Here is a 17,744-nt window from a genome sequence, read left to right on the forward strand (position 1 = left end):
TCTGAGTGTAGAGGCCTTTCTAGATGTGTTGCTCTGCTCATGACTCCTACCGGAGCCTGCTCTGCTCAGCCAGGCTGTGGCTGATACTGCCAGCGCCAGCCCCCTTTCTCCAGTGCTGCTCTGACCACAGCCTAGCCCCCTGTGGATCTGGCCAGAGCTCTCCCCACCTCTGCCCTGGTCTCACGGCCCCCTCCCCTACTGAAACCCGCTCCAGCCCCCGGGGCCCTCCCAGGAAAGTTGGCTGGGGGGCGCAGACTCCCAGTGGCTTCCTGCACACACAGCTCCAGTCTCAGCAACTGGTGCCTCACTACGTAACTTCCCAGCCCCTTGACAGAAAATCCCTCTGGAAGCCTGGCCCCTGGGAGGAGGGAACAGCTGTTGAGGCTCCTTTCTTAACACAGTGTCTCACCTCGGGGCAGAGAGAGAACCAGCTCCCGGGGCTGGCTCCTGTGTGTCCACTGCTGCCATGCCAGCAGCTGTGTGTGGCAGGGACTGAACTGCAGCTCTTGCATTCATTGACCCTTATGTTTCCTTAGCCCCAGGCAGAAGGGAAGGGAAATGGCTGAAGCCTCCTCAGGGGAAAGGGGGGAGTAATTCCAGCCACTGCCCTGCCGTTAAATGGGCCGAGCTGTCCTGCAGGAGGCAGGGCTGTGCAGCGGCAGGCAGCCCCAGGGAGCGGTGACTGCGTGGTTAGTTACATGACTTCACCCCCTTTCGCACCTTGTACAGTCCTGGCTTGGGATCTGTTGTATGTTCACCCCTCGGAGACTCGCTGATGAAGAAGCTGCAGCAGCCTGTTCAATGACTGTACATACTTCTAAATATACTGCCCTGGGAATAAAACAGGCTCTTTATTTTGCCTCTTGAGATCAGTTTCCTCTTGCTTCATTGCACTGAGAAATGTATCCAAGGGGCCTGAGCTGCTACCAGCCAGTCACTTCCTCGGCCCCCGTGGTCACCCTCATCCTCTAGCCCCATAGCTCCACACAGCCTGCAGGGCCCAGGTGCAGCTGCCTGCAAGAACAGACCGGGCTGTGCGAGTCTGGGCTTGAGACCCAGCTTCATTTCCCTGCTTTGCCACCACCTCTCCTGGGTGTCTCAGCTGCCGGCTGTTACGAGCATGAGATGGTGCTGTGCTCAGCTACTCCGCTCATGGCAAGCGTTCCTGTAGAGGGGCTGGTTGTGCCTGTCAGCCCCCATGTGTAAATGTCGGAGCAGCATTTACTTGAACGGTTACGTCTCTTCTTCCCTCGGTGTGGTGGCAGACGCTGGCTGTGCTGGAGAGATGGTGGGCGAGTTACGTCTAGGGGAGATGATGGGGGGGGGGGGGGGATCCTAAGCACATCATGTCCCGTGTGTTTAACACTCGCTTCCCAGGATGGCTGAGCCTGGGCAGCCCTACCCCCTGCCACCAGACTCCACCTGGCTCATTTTCCCACAGCAGCAGGGCCTGGTCACCCAGTACACCCCTAGGGCCGGGCAGGCTTGAACACACCGCCCTGCTGCTGGTCAGGCGAGCTGGGGCATGACAACACGTGCCATAGGCACACGTCCCTACGCTGCTGCAGTGTGGCCGGCCTGAGAGCTTCTCCCCTGGGATCCTCAGCTCAGGGGCTGACTTCAGCCCCCCTGCTAAGTCCCAGCCTGGCTCAGAGCTCCCCCTTCCTTCCAAACAGGCTTCCCGGGGAAGGGTGATAGAAAGCAAACGTCATTGCAGCCAGTCACATGGTCATCACTAGGCTTAACACTAAGAGCAAGAATTAACCAAGTAACTTCATCCATTCAGAAGCAAATGTGGATGGGCCCCAGGGCCCTGCTCCATGACACGCTCAGTCCAGCTGCGGTTTTGGGGTTAGTTCAGATCTGCTCTTACTAAAACGGACAGACCTCAGCCCATTCCCACCTCTAGCCACAGGAAGGGGGGACTGGAGCCCAGGCCCAGTGCACCCCCACTTCTCCCCACTGGAGATTTAACCTTAGGGTAAGGCATGTGGCTCTCCCCCAGGTACCGCCTCCCTCCCAGCCAGGAGTAGGCTTCCTCCTGCATGCCAGGGCTGGCCCAGCAGCAGCAGCGGGCAGAGGACAAACAGCTCCTGACCCTTGTTGTAAGAGCCTTGATGCTAAGTTGTGCGCCGTCCCAGCTGGACTCTTCCCTCTGCACTTTGCCATGGGGGGTGGTGAAGGTATAAACCTAACCCACAACCTCTTCCCCCCCCCCCCGAGTTCAAGGTCATCCTTCAGCAGGCACAGAGCTCTGTGCATAGGCCCTGCGGACAGACTAGGACACCCCCACCCCCTCTTCCTTCCTTTGAAGCAGCATCTCCCCCCTCAGCCTGCGCCGATCCCGGGGGATTAAGAGCGGTTCTGGTCCGACAGCTGTCAGGGGCCAGCATCTCCCCTTCCTCCCTTTCTTCTGGAGAAGTGTCCTGGCAACGGCGGCACAGACGTGAAGACAGGTATGAGCGCTCGCTCCATGACACCTCAACACAGCTCCTTACCTGAGCAGAGCAGTGACTGCAGCTGATTGGCCAGGCTGGGGAGCCTGCTGGCTAGTAAGTCAACAGCTCCGGGAGCCAAGCTGCTTCCTAGCACTAGCTCCACACACACCCACTCTCTCTCAGATGGTTTTTGGCTTCTGCTGCCCAATGAATGGATTTGTTTGGGGGGCAGGGCGGGGGAAGGGACAGGAGGTTGCACCAGTTCCAGAATCATTACACCATCCTGTGCTCTAAAAGCATCGGGCTGGTAACAGGATGAGTTAGGACACTGCTGGGGCCGGGGGTAAAGACCAGCGGACACCGCCGTAGCGGAGCGCTTTGCCCATTGCGTCTCAGCCGCCCTGTCCCTGGCAGTGGGGACGGGTAGCTTGGAACAAGGCTGGGGCCTGTTCCTTCCCCGCTGGAGTGTGCGGAGCAGAAGCCAGGTAAGAGGCAACCACAGCCGCTGTCACTGGGGAACTCGGGTCTTTGGTGGCTTGGCGCTAGTGAGGGTATTGTTCGGCCTGATGCCCAAGAAAGGGGTCACCACCGACATTTGAGCTGAGCACGGGGGCTCTGGAGTAGCTGCCGCAGTCCCAGCATTTCTGGAACACAGGAGGGGGGAGCTGCAGTCCCTGCCCCGGCTAGAAGGGGACAATGGGGGCTGGCTGTGCAGCCCTCGGGGGAGATTGCTATGATCCTCCTGCCCGGGCACCAGGCGCACAGTGGCTCCCACCAAAGGCAGCGTTTCCCGGGGCCAGGATGGGTAATGAGCTCGCCCAGGCAGGTGCAGCAGCTTGGTTTACTTGATCACATACATTCCCCTGAGGCTGGCACCAGGTTAGTCCCACTGGGCCTGCCTCTGCGTAACGGGCATGTGTTCGAGGGGTGAGGAGAGTTGGACGGCAAAGCCTGGAGTGTGGCGAGGAGATGGCAGCGGGGCGGAGAGACACCCCTGGTCTCTGCATCTGCTCCTCTTCTCACTTCGTCTTAGCCTCTTGGTTCTGGTTCTGGAATTTCTGGTGGACGACCCGCAGGGTGGTGAAGAAGTTCCCCGCGAAGAGGACGAAGAAGGGGAGCCCGCACATGAGAACCTGCAGGATCCAAGGGACGAGAGTTTTATGGGAGACACTAGAATTAACCAACTAGGAGGCGTCTGAGTCCCCCCAGGCCTCTGAGAGGGGCCCCAACCCGTCAGTCACACACTTGGTGCTGCTCCAGCTGTGTCACTTCCCAGGAGAGTTTCCAGAGCCTGACTCAGGCCTTCTCTCCACACCTGGTTCATGCAGACTTACTCCCGCCATAGCACAGGGCGGGGGATGGACTAGACCTCCTGAGCTCCCTTCCAGCCCCGTCTTTGCCGTGGGGACAGGGGCTGTCCATTCACCCCTGGGCTTTGACACCCCTAAGAGTGAAGGGAGGAAACCAGGCAACCGGCACCAAACTGCAGGTGCCCAGGCAAGCCAGCAGCAGGCACTGAACGAGCAGAGGAAACAAGCGCAGACGAACACCGAGGGCTGCAGTTGTTACGCAGCTGAATGGCTGCACCACCACAAACCCAGGGCAATCTCCCCCGCGCCAGGGAGTCTGTCAGCCAAGCACTCGTGTTGCTGCTGGGAGGACAAGGGGTTTCCAGGGCATCTCTTCCATGCTCCCCTACCCCTCCTTCCACATTCCCTTTGGCCAGGCCGCCCGCTCACCTGCCATTCCTTGCACTCCGGGTGTCTGGCCAGACGGAAGAGGGTGAGCGCATTGTAAAGCTGCCAGAACTGCAGGAGACACAAGGGGTTAAGGAACGGTTTTGCCTTCATGGAGATGGTCCCCAGCACCGATGTCGCAGGCCAGCTCTATCGGCCATGGTGCCTGCTACACAAATACCTAGGCCGAGGCACTCAGACAGCAAGAAACCATCACTGCACGTCCCTGGGATTTGGGGTAGTCCCCAGAGGTTTCTCCTCTGAAAATCCCAACTTGCTGTGCAGGAGCAGGTGTATTCCTCAGCAAAGACGCTGCTCTAAGAATTTAAGGTCTGCCTGGTTTTCTGCGTGTCTCCAGCCGGAGGGGCCCCCTAGAATTCGTGTTCCCCAGCTTTCTGCGCCTGCAGGATGCTGGCATCTCTCTGGTTGCGTTACCATAGCCTAGAATCTACCCCCTGCCAGCTGCTTGGTACCACATCAGCCCGTGTCACTAGCTCCCACGTCTCCCAGGCAGATGGAATTGGGAGCACGTGAGGGACGTTAAATCAGTTCGAATCCCCACCACGCCGTAGCTGGGTCTCTTGCGCCAACAGGCGGAGATGCTCCCATGGTGGACGGTGTCTACTCACGTGCCCAAAGAAGAGGAATGGAAGTAAGAAAGTGAGGCCCCTCCACATCCACGACTGGAAGCCCTCTGCAGAGAAGGGAGATACGCAGGGGGCTGGAGAACTCAGAGCAGCAGGGACTTAGCAGGGAGGGTAGAGACCTGCCAGCTAGAGCCAGTAGCCATGCAGCCTTGGGCTCAGAAGCCAGGGACAACCCTGCTGTCTTGAGAATCCCACAGCTCTGAGAGAGGCTTTAGCTTCCACGGGGCTGGCCGTGAAGGGCCTACAGCCATGCAGGGCTGCACAGTGAAGGAGACTCCATGGCGTGCTGGCTCGGTGTGCTCCAAGGTGTCTGTCTAAACCAGTTTGCTTTCTCAGAAAGTTTCACTATTTTAGAAGGAACCCAAATATTTCCACTTCCCTTCGAGCAGTGCTTCCCGGGAGCTGGCATTCAGCTGCTCTCCACTCCCTTTCTCCTCTAGGGGCTGGGACCTCCGGCCAGACTACATCTCCCATGATGCACAGCTGACAGGGACCCCATGGATGCGGTGCATCATGGGAGGTGGAGTCCAGCCAGAGAGCTAGACAGAGCCAGATACCTTAGACACATGCCCAGCAGCCCCAGCTGAGGTAGGCACGTGGGGAACAAGCCATCTGAATGTCATGGGGAAAGTGGCAGATCTGCTCTGGCCCCCAGACGGTCGACTTACTGCACTGAGTTTGGGGAAGGACCAACCTGCCCCATGTGCATGGGCAGGGGCAGGTGCCAGGGACTGAGACCAACAGCTTTGATCATTTCCAGGCCAGCGGAGTGCTAGACGGCAGCTTCCTGCCAGTGCAGACAGCAGTGGGGTCATTTCGGCTTTGGCAATGTGTGGGGACATGGGAGGCAGCTTACCGACGGTGAGATCCATATTGTGCCTTTCCCCCAGCGCTCTCAGCCGGTACAGGCAGCCGCTCTGATAGTAATACTGGAGGAACTGCACAAAGCCTGCAAGGAGAGGAGAGCTCAGCCTGGGAAACTCTGCTGCTCTTACTCGGTCCAGAAGCCTGGCTGCCCCGAGGAGCTGGTCCCCACAGCTGAGGCAAAGGCGCTTTGGGCCCGTGCTGGGGAACGAGGGGAAAAGCAAACCCGAAAGCATCATCCCTGCTGCTTCCCAGGCCGACCCTCGGCAGCAGCAGCCCAGGTCGACGGCACGAGGGAGCAGCTTGAGTCAGAATGGGCAAGAGAAGGCTGGCATGGCAGGCCCTCCCAGCTGCCTCCTTCCTCCAGGCGCAGCGCCATACGCCGGCCAGGCCAGCATTCCGCCACCGCCGGAGCCTGCAGCAGCGCAGAGCGCCAGCGAGGAGAAACGGGCTCCTCGGCTCTGGGGATCCTGCTGACCCGTCAGAAAATCAGTGCCGTGGACACAAGGGGCATCGCTGAAACACAGGCTAACGGGAGAGGTATGCGGACGCCAGCCTGCTGCTCTGATGGCGGGTTCCAAGCAGCCCGCTTTCTAAAACCCATTGAGCCCAGCCGGCGCGTTGCCGGCACACCCAGGGCACTTACTCTGATACATGGAGAAGGAGAGGAACTGGTTCCGGAACATCTGGTACATGCGCCCGTCCGGCCTGCAGGAGAGAAGAGACGGGCTGGAAATGCTCAGCGTGTTACCGGATAGGCACGGTATCGTACCCTGCTGAGATCCGCCAGCATTCCCACAGCCCCCAGTAGAGGGTGATGTCAGAGAACCACTGGCCTTCGCCTTCCCGTTAAAACCATAGCGGGTTCCCCCGAGGCAAACTCCCGCCCTGGGCCCACAGGTCTTGCTGGGGTTGCAGAGTGGCAGGAGGCTGGGAGAAGGAGTTGCCGCTGGGCGAACGGAGGAGGTTCGAGGGCTTGTCCCCCACGTAGACGCGGTGGAAAGCACGTCAGCACCAGATTTAAACATTAGGAAGCTGCAAGTGCATTTCCCCAACCAGCGCAGAGGAGGCTCCTAGCCTGTCCGTCTGTGAGCTCACAAGCCCCTGGCTGCCCCCTTTGCGCCCAGATGTAGGGCGGCTGGCAAGTCCATCCTCTAAATCATCCTTGAGACCCAGCTGTGAACCAGGGAGGAGAGGGCAGGCAAAACGCAGGATGATCTGGCATCACCAGCACCAGGGAAAGATGGAGACTCACCAAGTCAGCATGACGCCCGAGAGGAAGGTGGAGACGTAGTGATGGAAAACCCACCAGCCCTTGATCCTGGAGGAGCAGAGAAGAGGAAGCCAGAATGAGACCCCCACACAGGTGGGGCTGAGTTTGTAAGCGACGCGCCCTCCCCCCACCGTGGCTGACCCCTCCAAGCCACCAGCTCCCCTCCTGCTCACAGGGAGGGGGAAGGAAACAGGGCCCGGAGCGGACGCTCAGCTGGCAGTGACGACAGAGTCAGGCATGGCCTCTCCCACAGAGGGGGGTTCATACACTGCCGCCTCTGCCGGGAGCACCTCACAACACAGAGCAGGCTGTTCTCCCCCTCAGCAGAGGGGACGCCCCCAGTGCAAGGCTTTCACCAGCTCCCCGGAGCGCGGGGTGTCTCTAGCCATAGAGGCTAACGCAGCAGGTAGGGGTTGGTCTCCTCTGCGAGGCAGGGCTGGCCAGCTGTTGAGTTCAGTCCGCTGCTCACCTGGACCCATTGGTGATGAGGATGCACTCGCGGATGGTGAGGGTGCAGTAGTACCAGACCAGCAGGAAGTTAAAGACGGCGTCCGTCACCCTGTCACAGACAAAGCGGACGGTGAAGAGGGCAGGCAGAGCAGGGCTTCCGCAGCTCTGCCAGGAACAAGCCAGCCACCAGCTCAGGGCAGCTCTGAACCTCTCCCTGCAGCCATTCAGACGCAGCGCTGCAGTCCCTTCCGCCCTCAGCAGCTTCCCGCTCATACGGAACTGCAGGTACCAGCTACACCAGCCAGGGAGGGCGTGACACCATGCAAGCACTCTGGTGCAATCCCACTCCTGCCCCACATGCTGCTGGAAGGCAAGGTCTGGGCTGGCCTCTAGGGGGCGCAGGACGGGTGAGGCCTGACCAGTCCTGCCATCAAGTGCAGGGAAAACTCCGAGTGGGGCACTGGGAGCCTCTCAGTTGAATCAGCCTACACTGGGAAGCGACCTAACCTGCTCCCGTAAGGCCAGGCTCTTGGGAAAGGACTTGAAAGCAGCAGCATGGCCCCGGGATTAAAGACAGGAGAATCCAGGGGACGGACGGGCTGCACCCCTCCATGGGCATTTCCAAGTCTGTGGCTATTTCCGCGTGTGCCCCCCGCTATGGCGCGGCCCCAGTGGGGGGGGGGGGGGGCCCATTGTACATAAACGCAGGTGCTGAGACAGTGCATTGACACAGTGACGCCGACCAGCCGGGGCACAAGGCTGCAACAGGTTCACCAGCTATTCGGCGAGTCTTGATCCCAAGTCGGTTACAGCCCACAGGCCTTTGGTAAAGTCAGGGCAGACCTGGTGCCCCTTCGATGCCACGTTCCTCACGCCAGGGAGGAGACCAACATTTACGGCAGAACAGGCACAATCCCTAGTGGGGAATGGCACCTCGTGGAAGAACTGTGTTCAGCACCCAGATCCCTCACCCAGGTGGGAACCATTCCACACGGCCTCAAGCACGTCAGTCAGAACGCGTAGGATAGCCAGCAGGGACGCGGCACGCCTGCACACGGTCAGACGTGTTCCTTATCTAGGGGTCCCATCTCCAGCCCCCGAGGGGACTGTTTGAGCTCAAGATCTTATTACCTACAACAATCCTATCATAGTTCTTGCAGGATCCTATACCCTACAGCACCAGTCTGCAAGTCGAGTCCCGTCATCTGGAGAGGATAGCGCAAGTCACATGAGCCCCAGGCATCTCACCCAAGACGTCTGTGAGCGGACCCTGGTTTCAGCCCAGGAGATGGTCTCTATTTTGCGGCTGCCCAAATGGCTTGGTGAGCATCTGGCTGCTGCTACAGACTCACCTGGAGTTGAGAAGGAACCTGCAGGAGAAGGAGATGATGAGCAGGATGATGGTGAGGTAGAGTTTGAACTTCTCGTACTCATCTTTATAAGCAAACCTGCAGGGAAGCACAGCAAACGGTCACAGCGTGCGGAGAATAAGCCCAAAGTCTTCAGACAATGTTCCGTTGACAAGGGCCATCTCCCATGGGTACAAAGAGCAACGGGGTAACCCGGAGTGACCCTGCAGACATACTAGCTTGGGCCGTGAACTAGCTGGATCTTGGAGGGGAGACCCAAGACGCTGTAGGGGAGGGTGCTGGGCTCTTGGTTGAGCAAGTCTTGGATTGTCCCCCAACATGGCATTAGAGCCAGAGGCTCCTCCTGCCCGGAGACCAGCCCCAGCCCACCCATCCTAACTGCAAGGGAAGAACGCCACCTACTGAATTACTAACAAGCCCGGGTTCTCCTTGTAGGTCTCCCATCAAGGCTTGACCTAAAGATCCCCGCCAGAGGTGGTACAATTGCAAGAACATGCAAAAGGTGGTCAAGTGTCAGAGGTTAATTCAGGGAAGGGAGCGTCCTAAGCCCGGCCATGTGGCGGATCCATGTGGTGCTCTGTCAGCTGGTGGAAAAGGTTCTCTGCAGCTGCTGGGATTGGGAAGAGCGCCACGAGGCACTCAGCGTGGCACGGGTCAGTGCCAGCTGGCAATCCGCCGGCAAGCTCACATGCCGGCAGAAGATGTCTCGCCTCTCCGAGAGTGAAGGGAATTCTACTGCCTTTAAGGCTTAAGCGGACGCAGATAGATCGGCAGCAGAGGGACATTTACTTAGCCTGCTTGCTGAGTAGAGTCACATTCACGTTTCCAAGCACCAGACTGAGATACAACCTAGATGAGAACGGAAGGAGACGTGAGAACACACACGGGAGGCGAACAGCACCACGTCACAGCGGCGGTACCTGCAGCCAAGACGGAAGTGGATCCTACTATCCACACACATGCATTGTACGGCTTCAACGCCCAGCTCCACGGCGTATGCGTGCCACTGCGCAGACGTATATAGGATTATTCCCAGCAGAGTCATTCAGCTGTCGGGCCCTTGGTAGTGACAATGGCTGGGACAGGTGCCCACACATTTTCCATGTGTCAGTGATGCAGACACAGCTCTGTCATTAGCATGGCAGAAGGTGGCAGCTGCCCATCTTCCCAAGGATGCAGTATAGCACCTCGGGCACCACAGCAGTCTGGGTGAGCATGGCTAAGGGCAGCACTTACACCCCTAGAACCGTCCCACCCCCACTCACAAGGGTCCCGGGACAGTGGGCAGCGTTTGCTGGGGATGAGAACTCTGGACCAAAGAGGGGCCACTGCTGTTACCAGAAAGACAATGGTAGGAGGATTTGCCCTTTTAGGAAAGTCACTAACGACAGGTGTTACCGTGAGTGGGTGTGTGGAGACAGGAATCCTGCACATCCCGTCAGGGAAAATCTGGGGCAGCTCCCCAAGGGATCAGTCGTCTTCCCCCCCCCCCAGGACTGGGATGGCTTCTCCCACGCCCCAGCCTGGCGTGAAACTCCTGAATGGACAGCTCCCTGCTTAGCAGCACGGCAGACCTATGCTCCGCTGCTTGGGACCCAGTGTGGGACCTACCTGGGGGTGTGTGTGTGTGTGTGTGTGTGTGTACTCCTCACTGCAGTAAACATCTGCTCAAATACCACATGAGCAGGTCTCTTGTCCAGCCAGGCTGCCGTGACCACAGCTAATCACTGGGTTACACCAGCGCATGCCAAAGCCTGAGCTCCGTGCAGCGGTGTGCACAGACACTGCTGATCCAAGCACCCCGTCCCATGGGTGATACCCTGGGCTCCAAACTGGCAGCATATGCGCCAAGACAGCCCTGGCCTGGTCTGTCTCTGGTCGGTTACTCTGAGGTTTTCCCTAAGCCATGGAGAAATGGAGGCTTGGAATCTGACTCAGGAGGACAGGGATTCAAAATAAGCAATGGGAAAAATTAACTAGTACCAGCTGTGTATCAGGTCTTTCACTGACATCCTGCTAGCGTCAAACCTGAGAGTCTGTGCAGTTTGGGGCTGGTAACCCTACCAATCTCTGCTAACAGCTGCATAGAAGTCAAAAGCTTCAGTCCTTTTACTGCTAAGGGCCCCAGACCATGTCGCTATCTTGACCCGAGATGGCTTCTTACCCATTCTTCTTTGGCAAATAAGCCTCCATTTCAAAGAAGACACTCTGCCTCTCTTTGATGAGGCTCTGGATCTCCTGGATGGAGTCTTCCTGTTCCGCCGTTATTGAGGACTTGCATCTGGGGAAAGGAAGGGGACTTGGTCTGCCAAGGACCGACAGCTGCTGACATGTGAATTTGTCTCAGAGCAGGACGGTGCGATAGCAGGAAACGAGAGATTAATTCAGAACTGGGGGATAAATCTGGAAGCTAATCCATGGGTCTGTCCCTAAGTTTCAGAATGGGACCTAGGTTAAGAGGAAGCAGGGTGGAAATCAACAGAAGTGAGGAGCCACCAATTTTCGAAACCTTCAGCGACGTCAGCGAGCCTAGTGCTGAAGGGAAAGCCTCGCGGAGCAGTTACCAGCGTCAAGGCGGCTCCTGCAGGGAGAGTCAGCACTGGGGAGTCCCTTGCCTTTCCAGAACTCTGTAGGCACTAGGAAATCAGCATGGGGAGCGGATATCTAATGTGGACAAGGGGTGATGCAGCTATTGGAGACAGAAAGATGGTCAGAGAAGCTACAGCTCCACCCCACACCCTCATAATTCATCTAACCCAACCATTTCTCCCCCCATCAGCACCCCAAGGTGTAGGAACGCCGCGCGCTAGGCTCCCTCTGACCAAGGATCTCCTTACGTTGCACTCACTTTTTGAAAGCAAGAGAAAGCTCCTTCAGCTGCTTCTTCTGCCGTGCGATGGAACTGGAGATCCCATCCTGCAACTTGGTTAGCTCTTCGAGCTGCTGCTTGTACAGTTTATGGGTCTCCTAGCAATGGAAGGGACAGATCAGTGGAGCGCCCAGCTGCCTCAGCTTGGAGACCGTTTAACAATACGGGAGGCGGGGCTGGTGATTCCATTGGCCCGATTCTGTTTTCATGAAACACATGAAAGAACAGAGCCACAAACACCCCCCTCCCCACTTCCTACCAAGAGGCACTTCAGCCTGACATATTGTAACTTGAATCAAAAGTTACAACCTCACCTGTCTCTTATTGTTCTACCCTTTGAAATGTTCACTTCGGTCTTTTTAAAATATCCATTTGCTGCAGAATAATTCAAGTCTGTCTGTACTTGTTTGTAAAACCACGCCACTGACCACTTAATTTTACCCACTTTCAATATATTTGTCAAAACCCTATTTTAAGTAGAAGAAGCCACACTGGGAAATGTAATATACCGACCTAATTGTGAAAGCCACGGGCAAAAATGAAATGTTTCTTTAAAAATAATCTGTGAATTCTTCAGCTAGGAGTTGGCACTGAGTGATTGGAATGTGAATGGCTGAGCAATCGAGGTGGGTGTAGACAGGGAGAGTGACTGAACAATTGGTCTGAGTAAGGGATGTCGAAACACAATGAAGAAAACACCAGCCTCACCTCAAATGTTTGAGGGAGGAAGAAAGGAGCGAAGATAATCTCGTCGGCCAGTTGAGTGGTAAAAGTTAAGTCCATCCTGATAACTTTGGAGTCAGCCCACTTCAAAGAACAAAATCTGATCAGGTTTGCAACAATGTGGGTGATTAAGGATCGCACCAAATGCAGAAGCAGCATGACAGAGCAAAAACCCACAGACTTACATGGGGTCTTTTTCCTGTAAAATGGGACAGAAAGATGAAGGCTGGAGGGTCGGATCTACATCACCAACCACCCAGGAGTACCGATGCGCATGGGCAGAACCTTGCTCCTCACCCTCGTGCTACAGTCACCTGGACAGTGACTACCATGAGCACCAAGAGGCTGGTAACTATAACATCTGAGAGACCACTATGTATGTCTGTCTGTCTCCCTGTCTGTGTATGCAGTAAAGGGAGTTTAAGGAGCCCCCCCTACGCTTTATTGCAGAGTGAGCTGCATCTTCACTGACCTCTGCTCCTCTGAGCCTTCTCCAGTATGAGAGAGAACTCGGAGGGTTCAATAAAGCAGGGTTGGAGAAAGTTCTCCAAGACAGGCGGTAGCTTGCCATCCCTCCTTTTCCTCCTCCAGCCCCCTCCCAGTGACTGGGAGCAATCTGGCTCCAGGATAGATTAAGGTCTTGTCTGCACCATGCCGCAGTCCAGACTACAGCTGGGTGATTCGTAGAGAGTTCTCAAGTAGTCCCAATGCAAACTAGGTACCTTTTAGTTCACACCGGCAGGCTCCACATGGGGCAGTTATAGTGCTATGCCAATCACCCCCCTGGAGTCTGGACTGCAGCACTGTGTGGACCCGAAGAGCAGCAACAGAAATTTCAGTGCGCTCGCCAGGGCAACAGCGTAAAGGTTCCACATTGACGGGTAGTGGGAGAAAGTGTGAGTAACCGTGGAACGGAGAAGCGGTTCTGATTCTGAGGAGCAGACCAAATGGGGAGACACGTGCTCTTGGTAAATCAAGGGTCTCAACCTGCTGCATGGGGATTCGAGTCCCGCCCGTCTTGAGTCACCAGTGAAATGAGTTTGCTGGTCTTATTCCAGTGTCCCTATTTGCCCCTTCATTCAAAAGGCCACTGTGCAGTTTTTGAAGATCATTAGTTCGTGCTTGAGAGAGACTGGTCTTGGAATACTGGGGTGGTAGGATAGAGGTAAATTGCTGTAACTGCCTAGGGACGTTTGCGACACCATCTGCCTGCTTCATTCCTAGCTGTAAGCGGTGCCAAGCAGTATAGCCACCAAGTTCCATCTTAAATCATCCCCGGCTTCCACAGAGCTACTGGGCTCCCACTTCTCTTAGCAGCTTCCTTCCCCCTACACGCCGGCAGTGAGACTCAGAATGGGAACATGCAAAGTATGTTAAATCACAATCAGTGGGGCTGGAAAAACCCTACTCCAGGACTGAACTGCTAGAAAACTCTCAGGTACTCTGCTGCTGTGTTAATGGGCTCACAGGACTGGCCCTCTATAAATCACGGGGCACGACACTCAAAAGTTAGGAGCAGCTGTAAAAGCCTTCGTATGAACCAATACAAGTGAACTCAGGAATGCAGTGAGTAATTGGCAAGAGCTGCAGTAATTCAAGCAGATGCATCAGCAGTCAGATATCTAGGAAACACTGACAGAAACAATATAAACAGTACCAGAGGTAGCTGTTTCTGAGCCAGGACACCCACAGCCTTCTTGACTCCCCCCTGCACCATAAGATATTACACTGGGGAACTCTAAAGGCCTTCACTGACGCCTACTGTGGCCCTTGCTGCAATCTCCATTTCTGCTCCCTCCCCCAGGCCGAGCATCCCCCTACAGCGTAACCCCTTCCCTACTCCTCAGCAACGGATGCCACGTCAGTCATTGTTGCCATGTTAGCGGTTAGTCATCTGTGGTCGCAGCTGTGGGACAAGTTGACTCCTGATGTCATGAAGTACAGCTCCACTGACTCTGGTGGAGCTGTACCCACTTATGACAGCTCTGACGTTCGGCCTGCGTGCCTCGCCAGGGAACGGGAACATTGCCAAAGCGGTGGGAAGGTTTACTGCACTTTGACAAGAGGAATGCAGTTGCAGCAGGAGTAAATTTTTACTTTCACTCTTTTCAGCTATTGAAGGGTTAGGACACTAGCTAGGACTTGGGAGACCCAGGTTCAATTTCCCACTATGCCACAGACTGGTGTGGGACCTTCGGCAAGTCACTTATTCTCGCTGTGCCTCAGTTCCCCGTCTGTGAAGCGGTACTTCCTACCTCACAGCGGTGCTGAAGATTAAAGATTATGAGGTGCTCAGACACTACAGCGATGGGGGCCATATAAGAACCTAAAATAGATGGAACCTTCTATGGAAAAACATGGGAAATATGCCATTTCATCTTCTATTTGGTATAGCATATATGCTAAGAGTTCCTGTTGGGTACGGAATAGCAGCCTGGTAGGAGGCAGCTAGAGAGAGATACTCAAGGTCATGTTAAAGGCACACGGAGTGTAAACCAAACCAGGATTCTCAACTTGACTCTTTAAACTGACTTGGTTGCTGGCAAGTTCGAAGTCACATTTGAAATGCTAGGTCTTGAGCTCGGAAGTTGGGAAATAACTCCAGAAGTAGGCAGGTGGATGCTAGCAGAAATAGAGCCGCTGCGTGAACAGAGCTAGTCCGGCTCCCCTCTTGGATGGCATGCTCAATAGAGCTTCCATTGTCGGAATGCTGCCCTACCAACGTGATAACAAACTATCACTCTTACACCCCAGGTCTACGAAGAGTCGACCATAAACACAAGGGAAGCATTGCAGACACAGGAGCTCTAGACGGGGCGTGCCAGAGAAACAGAACATGCTGGATAAGAGGGACTAAAAGCAAAGTTCTTAAACAAAGCATTTCCTTTGACTGTAACTAAGCCAAAGGTACCTTCACTTGTATCCAGTAACTCTCTGGATAGCTACATACTACAGTATCTGAGCACCACCCGGTCATCAACAGATTTTTACCCTGAGCACCCCTATGAGGCAAGGAAATGTTATCCCACTTCTACAGAGGGGGAGTCAGCGCACAGGACACCCAGGTAGTTTGCAGCGGAGCCAGAACTAAACCCAGGTCTGCTGAGTCCCCATCTAGTGTTCTATCCCTTATACCTTCCCTCCTGTAGAACGTGGAGCTACGTATGCTGTGCAGACTGGCTTTATTGCTTTAGGGTGGGATTTTTAAAAGCAGGACTTGGTGCTCCTAAGTCACTTAGGTGACTTTGAGAAGCAGATCTTGAATTTGATCTTTCTATTCTTAATAAATCTTGTTCTGTCAAGTCCACTAGAGTGACTGATTAGGAATTTCATGCAGACTGTCCCAAGATGGAAAAAATCATCAGCATCTAAGAGGAGGCAGTGAAGAAAGGGTGTCCTGAGCATACCCTATACTCATGGTCTGGGGCAAAAGGGCCTGGATTGAGGAATCTTTTCGCATACGACACGTCACTGGTAGGGTGCCAATCTAATTGACACAGGAACTGCCAAGTACCATGGACAAGAACCAAGTGGAAAAGAGGGGAGTTAAGGGGACATGTATTCAGACAACGTACATCAGAACATCCTACATGACGGTACGTGTGGTGTAAGTCACACCAGACAGTGGGACAAACACGCTGTAGTGTATTCACTGCACAGTGAACATGTTAAAGAATTCAGTCATATACCAAAACAAACACAAATCAAGGGGCAGGATCCTACCACTAAAACAGGTGCATCTCTGAACCTGTCCACAGACAATAGCCTTCTGAAAGAGACCCTAAAATGATGCTGTCTCCTCTACAGCTGCATCCACAGGAGATGAAAATCCTCGGAGAGCCCAGCTCAAAAAGACATGAGGGCTTCCAGAGCCAACGAGACTGCTTAGTATCGGCTGCCAGGAACACCAGATTGCCAGTCTCTGACAAAGCAGGAGAGACACAGCAGAAGGAAATGTGAACAGGGATGGGGAAGGTCACAGACATTCCACTGATCACTGATAAGCGTGCATGAGGCCATGTGGAAAACTGACAGCCAAACATGGTAGACTCACTTACCCAATGATAAGCTTAGCAACAATTAAGTCCCCTGGCGTCCCACAGATGGGGATACAGAATGTGGGCTGAACAGCAACTTGCTATTTCATCTCAATTATTGTTTTTCCCTCTACCCTTGGCTGAGGTCACATCTAAAATGCATGTTTTGTTTTGACACCAGCTTACAAGAGTCACTGCCTCACAATTCACTCAGCAGTCAATGGAGGCAGAGTAAATACATCACTGGAGCAGCAGCATTACACTCCCTTTAAAAGCCACCATTTTTCCTTCCCCCCGATATTCAGAACACCAGGATAAAAAACTCCCTCCAGACTGAAAGCTTGGCTGGCCACAGAAGGACCATCTCTCACTGTGTGATCCGGATGGGTGACCACTGAGGAATAATGATCAATATTTGATTTACACATAAGGAGAATAGATGCCCAAAATGGCCACTCCGGCAAGTTTGCACTATTGTGTCTGCTTCCCTCTTGTGCAAGAGATCATTGACTGGGGCTGTGAAAAAAGCGCTTTTGCAAAATTTCACAGCTGCTGGCAGTGTGCAAAATAATGGGATGAGCGAGTCTCAGAGCAGCAGCGACCGTGGAGCGTGGATCACAGCCACGGTAAACAGCCCGGGACTGGATGCACACCGCTCGGAAGGCAACGTGCTGAGCGCCCAGCCGGGGCGGGGAGGTGTCGGGCTCTACGGTGCACAGCCATGGGCGGGCGGTCACTGGGGCATGGTGGAGGCAGCGGGCGGCGGGGGGGAGGTGCAGTGCCAGCCCCGCCGTCTGCACCGCGGGCTCTGGGCAGGCGGGTGCAGCGCAGCGCCGAGCACGGAGGAGACGCTCGGCGAGCGGCTGTTCCCCCACGCACCGCCGGTCTCCTGCCCCAGCCGCAGGCCCTGCCGCGCAGCGCCGAGCACGGAGGAGATGCCGTCGCTGACCGGGGGAGGGGCGGACTCGCCAGCCCTGGAGACGGGCCCTGTGGCCACCCGCGCCAGGCCCGGGCTGGCGGGGCGGGGCTGGGGGGGTAAAGCCGGGTCTGGCCCGCGGTACCTGCACGCGCTGGAAGCCGCCCTGCAGCTCCTGCCAGTCCCGCAGACACTCGCCGACCGAGGCCCGGCGGCTCATGGCGGCGCCGGCAGCTCCGCTCCGCTCGTGGAGCGCCACGCACCGGCCGCGCCGCCCGGCTCTCGGCAGCCTGCCTCCGGGGGGGCGGGGCGGGGGCACGTCCAGGAGCCGCCGCCGCCAATCGCTACGGGGGAAGGGGACAGCTCCGCCCTGACGTCACAACCAATCGGCGCTCGGGGGGCGGAGCTCGAACGCCGCGCG

At 55.9% G+C, this 17,744-nt stretch overlaps 1 protein-coding gene across 1 annotated transcript; it reads right to left on the bottom strand.

Annotated features, from left to right (window-relative positions):
• Nucleotides 1–1,412: 1,412 nt before the first annotated feature.
• TMEM120A (transmembrane protein 120A) lies at nt 1,413–17,621 on the bottom strand. The gene is made up of 12 exons (XM_067537803.1): nt 17,469–17,621; nt 11,627–11,745; nt 10,943–11,059; nt 9,568–9,627; nt 8,761–8,856; nt 7,428–7,517; nt 6,941–7,006; nt 6,332–6,393; nt 5,678–5,770; nt 4,804–4,868; nt 4,178–4,246; nt 1,413–3,571 (listed from the first exon to the last, which is right to left on the bottom strand). The coding sequence occupies exons 1-12, from the start codon at nt 17,541–17,543 to the stop codon at nt 3,458–3,460; spliced, it is 1,026 nt and encodes a 341-aa protein (XP_067393904.1). The 5' UTR covers nt 17,544–17,621; the 3' UTR covers nt 1,413–3,457.
• Nucleotides 17,622–17,744: the final 123 nt, after the last annotated feature.

Source organism: Emydura macquarii, unplaced genomic scaffold, assembly GCF_026122565.2.
Source record: "Emydura macquarii macquarii isolate MOO-44397 ecotype Brisbane River unplaced genomic scaffold, CSIRO-AGI_Emac_v2 contig_450, whole genome shotgun sequence".
Lineage (NCBI taxonomy): Eukaryota > Metazoa > Chordata > Testudines > Chelidae > Emydura > Emydura macquarii.

What these genes read in the sequence shown, in the direction of transcription:
- TMEM120A (XM_067537803.1), bottom strand. Translation starts at nt 17,543, where the DNA reads ATGAGCCGCCGGGCCTCGGTCGGCGAGTGTCTGCGGGACTGGCAGGAG. An exon ending in CTACTCAGCAAGCAGGCTAA is followed by an intron (nt 8,857 to 9,567) that starts GTAAATGTCCCT and finishes GCTTCCCTGCAG; the next exon opens with GTTTGCTTATAAAGATGAGT. An exon ending in CGGAGTGCAAGGAATGGCAG is followed by an intron (nt 3,572 to 4,177) that starts GTGAGCGGGCGG and finishes TGGATCCTGCAG; the next exon opens with GTTCTCATGTGCGGGCTCCC.